The sequence below is a fragment of the Diabrotica virgifera genome, chromosome 1 (genome assembly GCF_917563875.1).
Source record: "Diabrotica virgifera virgifera chromosome 1, PGI_DIABVI_V3a".
In the NCBI taxonomy this organism is placed as follows: domain Eukaryota; kingdom Metazoa; phylum Arthropoda; class Insecta; order Coleoptera; family Chrysomelidae; genus Diabrotica; species Diabrotica virgifera.
Genome location: NC_065443.1, coordinates 61320358 through 61337291, shown reverse-complemented (window position 1 = coordinate 61337291; position 16934 = coordinate 61320358). Strand labels below are relative to the sequence as shown.

The 16934-nt window shown below is 32.3% G+C and overlaps 1 protein-coding gene across 7 annotated transcripts in view; it reads right to left on the bottom strand.

Annotated features, from left to right (window-relative positions):
• LOC114331282 (ATP-binding cassette sub-family G member 1) overlaps positions 1 to 16934 on the bottom strand; it is a 330676-nt gene that overhangs the window by 28337 nt on the left and 285405 nt on the right. For all 7 annotated transcript variants that reach the window (XM_028280802.2, XM_028280803.2, XM_028280805.2 and 4 more), the window contains exons 5-7: positions 15716 to 15954; positions 12305 to 12394; positions 8664 to 8812 (exon numbers count right to left, since the gene is read on the bottom strand). In XM_028280802.2, the coding sequence (XP_028136603.1) occupies positions 8664 to 8812; positions 12305 to 12394; positions 15716 to 15954 (478 nt within the window). The remainder of the gene's footprint in view (positions 1 to 8663; positions 8813 to 12304; positions 12395 to 15715; positions 15955 to 16934) is intronic.

Below are 16934 nucleotides of genomic sequence, written 5' to 3'. Positions count from 1 at the left end.
CGAACAGAGATAAACTCTCATGAAAAAATCAGACTGCTATTTATCACCAAATAGGCGTTTTAATGAGTGGAACATGTAGAATATGTCAAATGACAGGAATTATGACAGACGATAAATAGCAGTCTGATTTTTGCATGAGAGTTTAATCTCTGTTCGGAGAGTTTAAGTCTATTAGTCCAGGGCGCATCTGTTTTGAGATGGACGTTGAGAGGTGACTTAAATTTTTTTTACAGAAATTGCTTGAAAATAACTCAAATAATATTATTTGAGTTATGCTCTCGCTCAAAATGGTCAGGAACATTGTTTAAATAATCAAAATGTCAAAATATGAAGGAAAAATTCGATTTTTTTATTGGTTTTTTGATTATAACTTTAAAACTATTCATTTCTGAGAAAAGTTGCACCGACATAAAAGTTGCGTAATTAAATTTCCTACAATACAGAATTGGTTAAAAATTTAAAAAATAGTCACACTTGTTACAAAATAGCCATAATTGCGAAAAAAACATACAAAAACAAGTATTCGCATTTTACGTTTTTCAACCATTTACGCTACACTTAGGACCTTCATATTTTACCCAGAAAAGCTTTATGATACATTAAAACAATACTGTAAATTTTATTAAGATCGGTTCAATAGATTTTGCAAAATAAATTTTGCAATCCAGCTTTCGCAAAAAAAATTCATTTTTTCAAAATATCACAGGACTGAAAATAAAGCAGATAGCAAGTTGAGTTTTTTTTTGCTTATAGAGGTGTACTGTACCTTTCATTTGCAATTTTCAAAATTAAAATCGATGAATTACCACGGCGTCAGTAAATTTTTTAAATAAACGTTAATTTTTGGTGCTACGCGCAGGACAGCGGTGTTCGATTCACACAAGTTGATTTCCACCAAAATTTCTTCCAATCTTCATGTAATATATTATTTTCTTACTCTATATTTTGTTGTATTTTAATATTGTAATTCCACAAAAATCAAACTAATTTTATTATTGTTTGTGAAATATTGTTTAAACAATTGCATATGTCTAAAAATAATAAACTTTTATTCTCTAAGTTATAATATATGAACAAAGAAAGTTTTTGCTACAAAAAGTGTTATTTCAAAAGATAGAGTATGTGTTTTTATTTTGTAATAAACAAATTTATTTATTTATGTCGAAATTTAATAAAAATTAAAATGTATCAATATTTACCAAAGGTCATTAAAATGCCCAATCAGAGCAAACTATCAGTTGTCCTGCGCGTAGCACCAATAATTAATGTTTATTTAAAAAATTCCTGACGCCGTGATAGTTAATCGATTTTAATTTTGCAAATTTCAAATGAAAGTTACAGTACACTTCTATAAGCAAAAAAAAGTTCAACCTGGTATCTGTCTTATTTTCAGTCCTGTGACATTTTGAAAAAATGAATTTTTCTTGCGAAAGCTGGATTGCAAAATTTATTTTACAAAATCTATTAAACCGATCTTAATGAAATTTACAGTATTGTTTTACTGTATCATAAAGTTTTTCTGGGTGAAATATGAACGTCCTAAGTGTTGCATAAATCGGTGAAGAACGTAAAGTTCGAATACTTGTTTTTGTATGGTTATTTTCGCAATTATTGCTATTTTGCAACAAGGGTGACTATTTTTTAAATTTGTAACCAATTCTATGTTGTAGGAAATTTAATTATGCAACTTTTATATCAGTAAAACTTTTCTCGGAAATGAATATTTTTAAAGTTATAATAAAAAAACCAAGAAAATAATCGAATTTTTCCTTCATTTTTTGACATTTTAATTATTTAAACAATGTTCCGGACCTTTTTGAGAGGGAGGATAACTCAAATATTATTATTTGAGTTATTTTCAAGCAATTTCTGCAAAAAAATTTGGGTCACCTCTCAACGTCCAAATGTACTAATATTTTTACAGATGCGCCCTGGTCTATATTCTGTCGGACAAAATAAATGTGCCGTTTTCGCGGTCTGACCGTTCCAAATTTTTAACCTGTTCCACAATTAAGACTGCCCCAGTTCCAGTGTTCCCATTTATCAAAGTTTATCCGACTAGACACCCTTAAGCTATTAACAAATTTTCAGCTTGTTATTAATCAACAAGCTTTTTTTTCATACGCGGGATCCAGACCTATATACCATTTACTTTAAATGAATGTGTATTGTTTATATGATCTGTAAGTTTGGCCGGTTTGAAGTGCTTATTAAAAAAAAATTTGGTTTTGTAGTAAAACAAATTTCTTTTTTAAAAATTTTGAAAAAATTTCGTTTTTTTAGAATAACTTAAAAAGTATTAGTTATACGAAAATCTCAAAGAATAAAAAATGTAGGTTTTGCTGTTATAAATATGCTAGTTTCATTTTGTTTTTCTGTAAGACAAAAATTGGTTAAGATATTGCTGTTCAAAGTTTGCATACACTCGTGATTAGTGACTCGTTCAAGCCCTTGAAACTGACAGATCATAAAATAAATAGATAAACGAAGTAAACTGTTTGTAAAGCGGTAACGATTCCTTTCATTTGAGGATCCAAACACGGGGAGATTTTCATTTTAAGCGTAACTCACTTATTTTTCATGCTAGAAACTTTTATAAACAATTAAAATAAAGCTTAATAAAAAAGCTAAAATAAAATATTCGATTTGGAATTGCTCGAATACAATCGTATTTTTCATGAGCTACAAATTTGATTTTGCTGGATCCGTAGATTTCACGAATATACAACTCTTTTCGTCTTTTCTAAGATACATTTTGCTAAAAATATTTTTTTCGACAAAATATTTACTTCTTGAGTTATTTGCGAAAAACCGTCTGAAAACGTAGTTTTTAAAAAAGTATTGACTTACATAAAAAACTCTATAGAACAAAAGTTGCATATAATCAGTCAATTTATCCATTTCCGGGCTTATCTTGAACGTATGTTTTTTCAGCCCCGAGAAGGGGTTACTGTCACCCCCCAAGTGAAAGCAACCAACGGCACAAATTCAACTTTGAAGTGGAGGGTAAGTAGAACCTAAATCCAAATTTTCATGTAATTCGGAGATGCCCCTGAAAATTACACGGTATCGCCGTATTTCCCGTTCATTTACTGGGCTAATTGTGGGAAAGTGTGAGTTTTTGGAATAAGTTAGTTTTATAAATTGTATGTTGCATATGTGTAGTGTACTACGGAGATATGTGTGCTTCACGCTTCCCTGTCCTCTATTATTGGTATACCTATGTTTTTGTTCTTCTTCTTTGGGTATTGGCAACCAAAGTCTGCTGCATTTTGCTAATGGATTCGCCACACAGTTTTTCTTCATTCAGTATGATGCGAGCCGCTTCTTTGATTTTTCTCTTTTTTATACCCGTTTCCTTTATAACTATTGATGCATCTTTCCACCGAGATCTGTGTTCATTGTCTCAGGAATGTTCGCATATCTGTGAATGTCGAAATCCCTGTTTTTGATGTATGCTTTATTTTCGTCGATCCTGACGCTTAATGGTCTTTTAGTTTCTCCCACATAGATTGTTGCATTCACAGGGTATTTTATAGATGCAGTTCTTTGACCTCTCCTGTGTGTTGTTCGGTTTGGTTTTGAACAGGATGGATCTGAGTGTGTTGGTTTTTTTAAATGTTGTCATGTTGTACTTATTCCCAATCCTTTTTAATTTTTCTGATAAGCCCTTTACATATGGCATTGTTGTCAACCTTGAGTCCTTTTTTTTGAAATAGCTGGATTGTTTGTGTTGTTTTGTTGTTTCCTTACTTTACTTTTTCGTGTCTGGATCCGACTACAGTTTTTCTGCCCAATATCGGGCTACGTCTACACCCTTTGTATTTGCGAGCCATAAATCATCGAGGGTGCACTATGATGGGCAAAGTCTGCATACACTCAGATGATCCACGCTCTGTATTTCCCCACATTCACAAAGTGCGTCGTTATCTGTCTTAATGCCCCATTTAATAAGGTTCTGTTTTACAGGGGCAACACCTGTGCGTATTCGGTTGAGTGTCCGCCAGGTTCTCCAGTCCAGGTTCATTCCATTAGGTCGTTCTGGATGTAGAGGGAACAGTTCGGGTGGTTCGACGCTGACATTTCTCATAAACCTTTCCCTTGATTTAGGTCGACCGATTCCTGGCGGTTGGTCAAACCCGTATAATTGGTGCCTTTCATCAAAAGTTTGCCTGAACTTCTCCACATATTGTGAGGCGCATCTGCGGTCGTCTGGTGATGCGAATCCAGCTGCCCGGTAGAGTAATAGTAGAGGGGTAGGCTTCATACAACCGGTAATTATTCTACATGTTTCATTTAACGCCGTGGTGACTTGTTGGGCGTGTCTAGATCTACCCCAGACAGGACAAGCATATTCCCCTGTTGAGAAACATAAGGCCTCAGCTGTTGACTTTAAGACCTGGGGGTTTGCACCCCACTTGCTCCCTACAAGTTTCCGGAGAAGGTTGTTTCTCGTAGAAACCTTCTGTCTTGTGCTCTGACAGTGGAATTTATACGTTAGTGACCGGTCTAGTATCACTCCAAGATATTTGGGCCTATCAGTATGTTCCAAGCGTTGTCCCTCCCAGGAAACATTCAGTTTTACATGCGCCAGATGGTTGTTGAGGTGGAATGCACATACTGTAATGAGTATGTGCATTTGTTGTTTCCTTTCTTCTATCTTGTGGAATTCCTTGTTTATAAATGACAGTGGATAGTCGTTTTTTGTTGAGATCTTAAATAGCAGGTTCGTTTCCTATTTGAATGCCTTTCGTTGGAACAGGTATTTTGAACTCTGTCGTATAATGATTTTATTATTCCTTTTTTGATGTTTACAATGTGATTTAAGTGGAAATTTAAATACTTGTTTATATGGGTTGGCTTTCTGTGTACTCTGGTTGCATATCATGTAACTTCTTTGGTGATCAGCACATCCAGGAAAGAAAGTGAATTTATTGTTTTCCTCTTTTACCATGGTGAATTTGATTGATTTTTCTTGATTGTTGATTTCAGTCAGGAATTTATCCAATTCTTCTGGTCCTTGAAGCCAAATGGAAAACACATCGTATACATATCTCCACAATACTGTGGGTTGTTTGTATTGTTTGTGTACAATGTTCTCCTACAAATCCTCCATGAATATATCAGCTAATAATGGAGATAAAGATGAGTCCAAGGCTAATCCGAAGTTTCGCTTAAAGAATCATTATTGACTTGGAAGTAGGTGTTGTATGTGCATAGTCTTAGTAGCTCCATGCCAGCTGATACATTCAGATTGGTTCTGCTTGTCAGTATATTGTTACTCTCTAATTTATATTATATATATATATATATATATATATATATATATATATATATATATATATATATGATTATTAATATGTAGTGACTGTTAATAATACAAAATGAATAATTTTGGGGAATGCAGTCAATGTGTTTTGGGCTGATTAAAAGAGAAACACTTTGAACTTTTGTCGAGCTTTCGGACAATTTATTTCCTTTATCAAGACAATCTAAAAATACAAATGTTTAAATTTAGATGAAAACTAGAAAAATAACAACTTACTGCTCGTGGTTTACAAAATAACTAACATACTTATTAAAAACATAAAAATTCTTTCTAAAAAATATAAATTGTAAACGTAAATTAATTTTGAAATATGTCAAAAGGACATTAATCAAATGTAGTTAGACTACTTTAATAACTCGATAGATTGGGAAAGAAGTTAGCTAACAGTGTATAAAATAATGATATAAAGATATAAGCAAATTTGAAGTTATAATTATTAGTAAAAAAAAAACTGATAGTAATGTAAAACAAGTTGATTTAGAATGTTATAAATATTTTTCTTTTGATACTATTTAGTGAAATTTTAAAAATTAATAAGATCAAATTGTTTATAAAATGCATAAATTAGTAATATCAGATCTCAAAATTAAAGTCAAAGTTAGTAAATTACAGTCAAAGTTAGTTAGTCAAAGCCAAAATGTTATTATAAATAATGCTTAGATTATTGATATCAGATCTCTTATTAATACAATTTGATTTTTTTATCCAAACCATTTCTTTAAATTCTCTTTTACGTAAATTTACTTCTCTTTCCAAAATTGTTGCTTCTTGAAAAATGAAAACATGATCCTCATTAATATATAACTATATAACTAACTTTGACTGTAATTTACTAACTTTGACTTTAATTTTGAGATCTGATATTACTAATTTATGCATTTTATAAACAATTTGATCTTATTAATTTTTAAAATTTCACTAAATAGTATCAAAAGAAAAATATTTATAACATTCTAAATCAACTTGTTTTACATTACTATCAGTTTTTTTTTTACTAATAATTATAACTTCAAATTTGCTTATATCTTTATATCATTATTTTATACACTGTTAGCTAACTTCTTTCCCAATCTATCGAGTTATTAAAGTAGTCTAACTACATTTGATTAATGTCCTTTTGACATATTTCAAAATTAATTTACGTTTACAATTTATATTTTTTAGAAAGAATTTTTATGTTTTTAATAAGTATGTTAGTTATTTTGTAAACCACGAGCAGTAAGTTGTTATTTTTCTAGTTTTCATCTAAATTTAAACATTTGTATTTTTAGATTGTCTTGATAAAGGAAATAAATTGTCCGAAAGCTCGACAAAAGTTCAAAGTGTTTCTCTTTTAATCAGCCCAAAACACATTGACTGCATTCCCCAAAATTATTCATTATATATATATATATATATATATATATATATATATATATATATATATATATATATATATATATATATATATATATATATATATATATATAATATATATATACACCGTTTTTAGGCGTCATCGCCCTTCGGTAGGGATCTTGGAGGAGTATCACTAAGCCACAAGCCCTTATCCCTTGCCGTACCGCTCCTCCATAGGCCGATCAGACACCAGTTTACTCCAGACCAAGTCGTAGATTCTATGTAGAATTTTTATACTACGACGTTGGCTTCTTCTTCTTCTTCTTCTTTTTGTATAGACATGACTCTGTCTGTTATTTCAATGTGCCTCTAGTAAGTTGTCGTTCCATCGTTTTCGTGGTCTTCCCACTGATCGTCTTCCTATTGGGGAACCGTCTCTCGCTGTCCTGACTACCATGTTTGTTGTCATTCGGCTTATTTGGTCATTCCATTCTATTCTGCTGTTTCTTACCCAGTTATTAATGTTATCCACCTTGCATCTCCGTCGTATATCTGTACTTCTAGCTCTGTCCCATATAGTCTTACCATCGATTTTTCGAAGGGTTTTCATCTCCGCTGTTTCGAGCGATCTTTTTGTCCTCTCTGTGTCGGGTTGTGTTTCTGCCGCGTATGTTATTAGTGGTCTGATGACTGTTTTGTAAATTCTGCCTTTCATTTCTTTTCCGATAATTTTATTTCTCCATATTGTGTCATTCAGGCAACCTGCGGCTCTATTTGCTCTATTCACTTGATCTTCCACTTCTGTTTGCCTTCTGTAGCTAGATAGTGTGATGTCTAGGTATTTAAACTCAATCACTTGTTCCATTATCTGACCTTCTAGCTCCAATTTACATCTTATTGGATCTGTTGTTACAACCATGCATTGGACATGTAGTACGTTTAAATGATAATAGGTGGACCAAACGACTCATAGAATGGAGACATAGAGAACACACCGAGGTAGACTACCAAAAACATGGATGGGAAAACAATGAGAAATTGGATACAGAAGGCAGAAGATAGAGAACAATGGAAGAATATGGAGAAGACCTATATCCAACAGTGTATGTAAGGGGTTGAGGAATGATGATGATGATGATGATGAATTAAAAGAAAGCGTTTGTATGACTGGGACGTTAAAAAGTTTAAATATGTATTATTGTCATAAATATTAATTATAAATATTATTATTATAAATATTATACTAAATATTTCGTTTTCCTCTTAATACGAGAGATGTCGCTAGAATGCGTCTCAAGAGGTGGAACCATTGTTTTCGCGATGGTTTCCCTTAAATTAGTCAGATTGTTTGTATTCCTTCAGATTTGTGACTGCATAGCTTCACTGATGAGGCATGAGGATGCTGAAATGGCTATATGGAGATGGTGGTCCAAATCTGAACCGAATATAAACAAAAATCTGCATTTATCTTTTCCATTTTTACTCAGTTCTGAGTATTTAGAAACTGTCTTTTGGTCCTTTTCCTAGACGACGAGAAGGTAAATGCGTGGTTTAAGTGTCCTTTTTGCTTTCTCCTATTTTTCGTCGTCTGTGTGATTATATATTGTAAAATCCGGAGATACGGGATGCAGCCAGAAAACAGTTTATTAACGAAAAGTCTTGGATTTAAAATATTGTTTACTGTATTTTATTTCAATTATTCTAATTGTTTTAAAGGTAGTTAACTTTGTATCTAGGGCTTTTCGTTTTCCTCTTAATACGAGAGATGTCGCTAGAATGCGTCTCAAGAGGTGTAACCATTGTTTTCACGATGGTTTCCCTTAAATTAGTCAGATTGTTTGTATTTCTTCAGATTTGTGACTGCATAGCTTCACTGATGAGGCATGAGGATGCCGAAATGGCTATATGGAGATGGTGGTCCAAATCTGAACCGAATATAAACAAAAATCTGCATTTATCTTTTAAATATGTAATAAAATTTTATTAAAGTACTTACCCAATCTCTATAAAGTTGAACAGAACTTCGTTGTAATAATATAAAAAACCTTTTCCATTCTGAAGGTGATTTAGAGAGAGTAACGTTTTCGTCGGAGTATATGATATTATTATCTTTACTGTCTATAGCTGGAGTATCACTAAGTTTAACTGAAAAAATATATAGAATTTATTCTACCTGTAAATACCAAAACAAATCAAATTTACTGCATTTCTTCAGTGTCTGTGTGATATATAAAATACTATAATAAAATATTTCGTTGGGAATAAACTACTACTATGTACTTCCATAATCGAATACGGGCAAAGATAAATGGAAAACTAACACAGTTTATACCAGTACAAAGCGGAAACAGACAAGGTGACTCGTTAAGTCCACTGCTCTTTAATATAATAATGCACGAAATAATACAACGTCGTCCTAATCTGTAAACTGCGTAACTCCACAATTCTCTGAAAATGAGAATTACTGCCATCTGTTTCAAGAAGTCCCTACTTATCGTTTAAAAAAGGATACACGTGCGTATTTTTAGTCGTATTTAGAGATATCGCCCTTGTTTGGAGTGGCCTGCTTGCTCACCCGAGCTTAATCCTATAGAGTATTTGTGGGATATGCTTAAAAGAAAAATTAGAGCTCGCCGGGATAATCCACAAAACACCGCACGGCTAGTACAAGCTGCTCTTAAAGGATGGAGCAACCTACCACAACAAAATGTTGATATATAATTTGACTAGGAGCGTGTCCACGCAAACTGAAGCTTGCATAAGGACTAGAGGTGATAACACTGACTACCACAAAATACAAAAAAAAAAATAAATAAAAACAATTTAAACATTATTCGTTTTACATTGAAATTTTGTATGCTATTGACTTTAAAACAACTACTTTCAATTTGTTTGTTAAATACTTTATTGTTTTATTTCATTGTTATGTATTTGATATTAAATTGCTTTAAAATAGATATTGTTTGACTTCGCGTGTTTATTTTTTTAAATTCTCACGAAATAGTAAGAAATATCAGTTGATTCCATATAAGTTTGGGTGTGTGTATATTCGTGAACATTTTGTTTTATTTTATTCTCAATTTTACATAGTACATTATTTAATATATTTTATATAGTATTGAAACTTTACGTTTTTATTTGATTATCGGATGCTGTGTTTTAATGCCCCCACCCTCCTGTCGTATACCATAGTAATAACCAAAGTCTCCCTCCCTCTTCTCTACGACGTAGTTTATGGATATTCCCTTGCCTTAAAACTAAAGACAGTAAATTGTATCAGACCAAACCAGAGGTTTCCAACGCACAATGGCACAATTTTACAACAAAGACTATATGCCAGTAGTCCACCACAAATTGGAAGAGATTCAAACGGAACCTGGGGTGCGATTAAGACATGGAATGTATCTGGTACACATAAGTAAAATTACCAATAACAATAAAAAAGAACAATAATGTATATACAGGGTGGTTCATCTTAATTCGCCTCGGTCTCTCTACGGAAAACCACTTGATATTTAAAAAAAATTTCTTCATAGAAATATACAGGGCCCTTAATACTACAATCTAAAAATAATGTGAATTATACAGGGTGCTCCAAAAAAGAGTGGTATATCAAAGTTATATTTTTTCTTATGGAATGCCCTATATCTGATGACATTACTGAATTGACCTTAAAAAATAAGCTATACTTTCATAAGGGTTCCATATACCTACATACAGGGTGTTTTGATTTATTCCAATTTTTATGAAAATGTAAGGTTTTAGAAGAAAATAAATATCTACGAATCTAAGAATCACTAACAAATTCTTTTTTGGATCCTAATAATAGACTATTTAGCATACTTAAACAGATGCTTACTGCAACAAAATTTCTTACAGGGTGGTCAAAATATGAGATTGTTCTATTAACAAATTCAAGCTGTAATAACTTATTTATTTTAAATATAACACCCTGTATCTTACTAGTCTATCGCGTAGAAAATTTACTTTGCTTTCAATTCTTATTAGAGTTTCCTATACCTATCTCCCTTCATTTTTAAATCTTTTAAGATTTCCTAATTTGTAAGCTTTAAAAATTAGAATTAAGTACCTATGTCGTGGTTATGTACAACACATCACCAACACCGGCAATATACTTAAATACCTTAGTCAAGATACTTTCGTTAATAAAATTTATATATTTTTATCATTTATTCACACAGAGTGTTCTTATTTTAAATGACATACTCGATATTCTATTCTTTATAATGGAAGATATTTAAAATCTCTTCAATTTCATGTAAACATTCTCAATACACATGTTATTCTGTAAATGTAAATTCCCATGTTATTCTGTAAATACCCATTTTTACATATTTTTGTACAATAGGCTCGTTTTCGTCATAGTAGCCATTGCAGTTAATTGTTTGTAATTGCGATTCAAAGATTCAAGCAAAAAGTGGTGTTGTTAAATTTACCTACTTAATAACCGTTGGTTTAAGATATGGAAAATACTTATACGGAATGAAATATAATTTAAATATCTTCCAGAATACGGCATCTAATATAGGGTATGTAGTTTAATATAAACATATTATTCAATGTCACATGTAGGTCAAAATCAACTAAAATAATACAACACTCTGTGTGTGTGTGTGTGTGTGTGTGTGTGTGTGTGTGTGTGTGTGTGTGTGTGATTACATGATAACAATGAAAATTTTATTAATGACAGTATCATGTCTAAGTATATTGCCGGTGTTGGTGATGTGTTGTACATAATATGTAACCACGACATATTCACTTAATTCTAATTTTTAAAGCTTGCAAATAAGGAAATCTTTAAATATTTAACAAATGAAGGGAGATATGTATAGGAAACCCTAATAAGAATTGAAAGCTAAATAAATTTTCTACGTGATAGGCTAGTAAGATACAGGGTGTTGTATTTAAAATAAGTAAGTTATTACAGCTTGAATTTGTTAATAGAACAATCTAATATTTTGACCACCCTGTAAATTATATAAATTGACCTATAAATATTTTGATAGGTATAGGAAACTCTAATACAAATTGAAAGCTAAGTATATTTTCTACGCGATACACTAGTAAGATATAGGGTGTTCAATTTAAATTAAGTAAGTTATTACAGCTTGAATTTGTTAATAGAACAATCTCATATTTTGACCACCCTGTAAGAAACTTTGTTGCAATAAGCATCTGCTTAAGTATCCTAAATAGTCAGTTATTAAGATCCAAGAAAGAATTTGTTACTGATTCTTAAATTCGTAGATATTTATTTTTTTCTAAAACCTTACATTTTTATAAAAATCGAAATAAATCAAAACACCCTGTATTTAGGTATAGGGAACACTTATGAAAGTATAGCTTATTTTTTAAGGTCAATTCAATAATGTCATCATATATAGATAGGGCATTCCATAAGAAAAAATATAACTTTGATATACCGCTCTTTTTTGGAGCATCCAGTATAATTCGCATTATTTTTAGATTGTAGTATTAAGGACCCTGTATATTTCTGTGAAATTTTTTTTTAAAATATGAACCACCCTGTATATATGTAAACCTATATGTTGAATTTAACACTGTATCGGATTTCTAATAAATGAATAAAAAAAATTAACTATAAGAAATACTTACTTGTAGGTATATTTTGCCACTTTTTATCCTGTGCTGCTACTGCTAATTGATCTATATGATCACCATATTCTCCACTAACGACTTCCATAACTAAAATATTAAACAATATTTCTTTAAGGGCATAGCCGCAAAATGTCTCCTGTCAAAATGTTCAATTTGGTTTAACTGTATTCATTTTTTTCGAATACTGAGAAAACTAATAAGTATTTTTAAAAAATATAAACGCAGAATAAAAGATTACGTTATTATCGAGGGCCGAAAGTCCCTGAAAACTTCTATAATGTTTATTTTAATAAGTTACAGGGGTGAAAAAAAAAGGAGAAAATTTAGTGTGACTTTTAATTTCAAATTCTCATTCAAAAGAAACGTTTTGGTTATTCTAAGGGACTTTCGGCTCTCGGTAATAATGTAATCTTTCATTCGGCGTTTAAATTTTTCAAAAATACTTATTAGTTTTCTCAGGATTCGAAAAAAATGAATACATTTAAATTACATTGAACATTTTGACAGGCGACATTTTGTTCCTATACCCTAAGCTAGAAATTAAAACTAAAATATAATAATATGATACGTATGATACATGACACAATATGAAACTACGTATAGTTCTTTGTCGATTTCGAAGAAGCTTTTGACTTTTGATTACATCGAACAAAAAAATGTTGGGCACAGACCAACTGGACAGTTGGTCTGTGTCCATTGTACTGACAAGTACCTAGCATTTTCGAGCAGGGAACCATGTTGCCCTTTGAGCATGTGTTCTATTATATCTAATAACATCGACTTGTAGTCACCAGGTTTTGTTAAAATAACATATTTAAACCATATATTATGGGGTTACCACTTTGAATGGTGTGCTAGTTTCAAACTACTCAGCAGAATGCACTGAAGATGTTCTGAATTAGAACGAAAACGTTTTGCAATCCATTTGGATGACTTTTTAGATAGTTTTTAAATAAACGATTTTATACCAGAATACAAGTTGAAGTTTTTATTTCTGTATGAGTTTTTTAAACTATGGTATACAGCCAACTATTGGGTTTTTCCCATTGATTTTATATTTAATTTATTCTTGTCACCTGCTACTCTGACGATTATTTCTTAAAAGAATGGCAGACTTGGCATATTGTGGTTTTCTTTCTTCTTGATGCCAAACTTATACACGTTTTGTATTCTAGTTTTTGGGAATAAATCACTTTTCTCCCTTCGGGAGCCACCTGCCTTCATCACCGGTGATGCTACTCATCAGGCAAAGACAAGACAACATACCACAAGCCATGCATAAGTATAATCTACAAATTGTTAGTTTTTGGCAATAATTTGAATATATTTGTTAATGCATTTAATAAGTTATATTTTTATTATATCTTTATAGAACAATAACCATGATTAGTTAAAAATACTGTTTTGTTTGCTTCCATTCTAAATTTTCAGAGTTCATAATATGAGGATATGAAGATATTATCTAAGATTAGGACAAGACGAACTCACACCTAGAGATACATCTGGCCAGTGATAGGAGATTTCAAAATGGCTGGTTTTCTGGTGCGAATGCAAAGCGGCTACACTAAATAATATCCATGTTATTTGCTAATGCGATATTAGAGCCGATGTACCTTACTGCCTGCAGCACTCATTGTCTCATCGGTACGATTTTCAAATGTGGAGCCCCATCATCCTTTAATGCCTCCATTGCACGTAAAATTAAATCTCATGAAGCATTTCGTCAAGGCTCTTCGTCAATATTCTATGGAGTTTCAATTTTTAAAACATTTTTTCCGAAACTAAGTTACAAAGAGTTTATTTCTAATATACTAGACAGCTTTAAAGTCATGGGTTGCAGGATATCAAAGTACACAGTACACATGCTAAATGCTCACTTGGATCAATTCAAAGAAAAATTAGATGCATATTCAGAAGGGCAAGGGGAACGCTTTCACCGAGATGTAATGAACTCCGAATAATGGTAGGGGAGCCAAAGCGGGGATTTTTGCAGTTACTCGAGCGCATCAGATTATCATATGGGGAGAAACCTGGTGCCCTGCAGATGTACCTCTGCCATATATTGGCTCTTAACACAGGGGAGTTCGTTAAGGGGAGTCCGAAAAAAAATTTATCCTTAAAAATACTCGAAATTGTCAGATTAAGATAAGGTAAGTTAAGCACATGCAAAACAGTGTATATTTCAAAAATCTTACGATTTGAGCGGGGCGTAAGGAAATGGGCGAGTTAAAAAGTTTCACAAAAGAAAGCGAATAATTCGCGAAATGAACGTTAGATCGAAAAACTAAAAAATACTTATTCAATATTTTTCATAAATCTATCGAATGATACTAAACATTACCCCCCACGGAGAGGGGTGGGAGTAAATTTAAAATTTTAAATACAAATCCCGCGATATTTCGCAAAATACACATTAGATCGAAAAACTGCAAAATACACTTAATCAATATTTTTGAAAAATCTATCGAATGGTACCAAACACGACCCCCCCGAGGTGGGGTGGGGGGTTACATTAAAATCTTAAATAGGAGCCCCAAATTTTTATTCCAGATTTGGATTCTCTACGTAAAAATAAGCAACTTTTATTCGAAACATTTTTTCAAATTATGGATAGATGGCGCTATAATCGGAAAAAACGATTGTTGGAAATGGAAAATTAAATTAAAAATGGAAAGTCCCCACTAAAATGAAAAACTTTACTTAACTTTTTTTGGTTTTAGGACCTACTCTTCACAACCCAATAGGTACCCAAAGCGCTCGAGTGACTGCACATTTAGCATACTTCGCTCCCCTACTATAACGGTATCAAGGAGAATATAATGTTGTTCTGAAGCTATATTCTTGTGGCATTTTTACAATTTTAACTATTTATAATGGGAAATAAGCCACAATATTATTAAAAAATGATTTTTATTAATGTTTCGACGCCCAAATCGGGTGCCGTTGTCTAAATACAAAATACTATTGAGAATATAATGAAAACATGATGGGTAACTGCGTTTGGGGGCTCCTATGAGACAGTCCTTGTTGAGACATAAGAAAAAATATCAAAAGATCAAAATCAGAGGTACAGAACTCAGACTAAAATTCATGTTGACCTGTGTTATCTGTGGGAGATGATACAGATTTTAGACGTTTCTATAATGATCATATCAAGTGAGTCTATACTAAATTTAGAATCAAGATGCAGTAGAAATAAACAAACCAAGACACGTTAAATGCTACTAGGAGCACTCCCGAATCATAATTTACAATGTATATACATTGTAAATCCGAAATTATGATTTCCAAAGTTTATACATTGTAAATTATGATTCGGGAGTGCTCCTAGTAGCATTTAACGTGTCTTGGTTCGTTTGATTGTGAATTTAGTATAGTATTTAACATTTAACATATTAATTGCCTTACTATAATCCGCAGGGTTGTGGTATTGAGGACAGTGCAACCCTACTGAAGCTAAAAAAGGAACAGTATTGGTACTTGGCCCTTGGTAAACACATCGACCTTTGGCCAACATATAAACCTGATCGAACATTTCATAAGTTTGGGTGTTGGGTTGATGAATAGTGCAGATTACAATTCTTCCTCCATTGGCTAATTTTTTTAACAAATCTACACATTGGGTGGTGGATGCGCTGTCAAGACCTCTGAAAATAAAAAAAATATTGAAAAAGCAGTTTTTAAAGAAATTATATATTATACACTAATCCCAAAAATATCGCAGAATTTTTAAAGGAGACAAAGTTTAAAAGTAATTTTTAATTTTTAACAGAATGTTATAATACTCGTCTATGGTTTCCTTTAGATGTCTACAAACCCATAACATGTTGAACATGAACACGTGAAACATAAAAGTTAAAGCGTGTTTTGCCGAAAAAAAAAGTAAACAAAACGTTGATAAGAGAAAATATTTATTTTGGACATTTCATTTGTGTTCGAGAATTTAATCAGTGCGCTATGTCTGTTTAATTTTTCAATAAGGAGGTGCGTTCTTAAAAAAATGAGTAATTTAACGTCAAAACAAGCAGCCCAAATCGTAGCTTTAATTGGAGATAATCAATCGCAGCAACATGTTGCTGAGGTTCTGGGAATCCACCAATCCATGGGAATCCAAGAAGACCAGTTCCAGGACGTCCCAGATGCATGAACCCCGAAGATCACCGTTATGTACGTTTGCAGACTTTGCGTAAACGTCATGTTACAACAAGACAACTGAAAAATGATCTTTCCACAGTCCGTATTGTTCGAATAAGTGTCAATTCGGTCAGAAACACATTAAGGAAATTTGGAATCAGAGCCAGAATGCCTGCAACTGCTCCACTGTTAATGAGGGCACACCGTATAGCACGTTTAAGGTTCGCACGAGAACATGTCGATTGTGATATTAACGACTGGGCTATTCTTTTTACTGATGAGTCAAGATTCGCACTTTGTGGATCCGACTGACGTATTTCAGTTTGCAGACGCGCCGGTGAGCGATTTACTCAGTGTAACACAAGAGCAGCCAGAAATTTTCGAGGTGGCTCGATTATGACATGAGCTGATTGGTATATAAGAGAGGTTCCTGAAGAAGATGTCGTGCTTATTGTTCCAATTATTGGAGATAATTTCGTTCTTAAGCAAGACA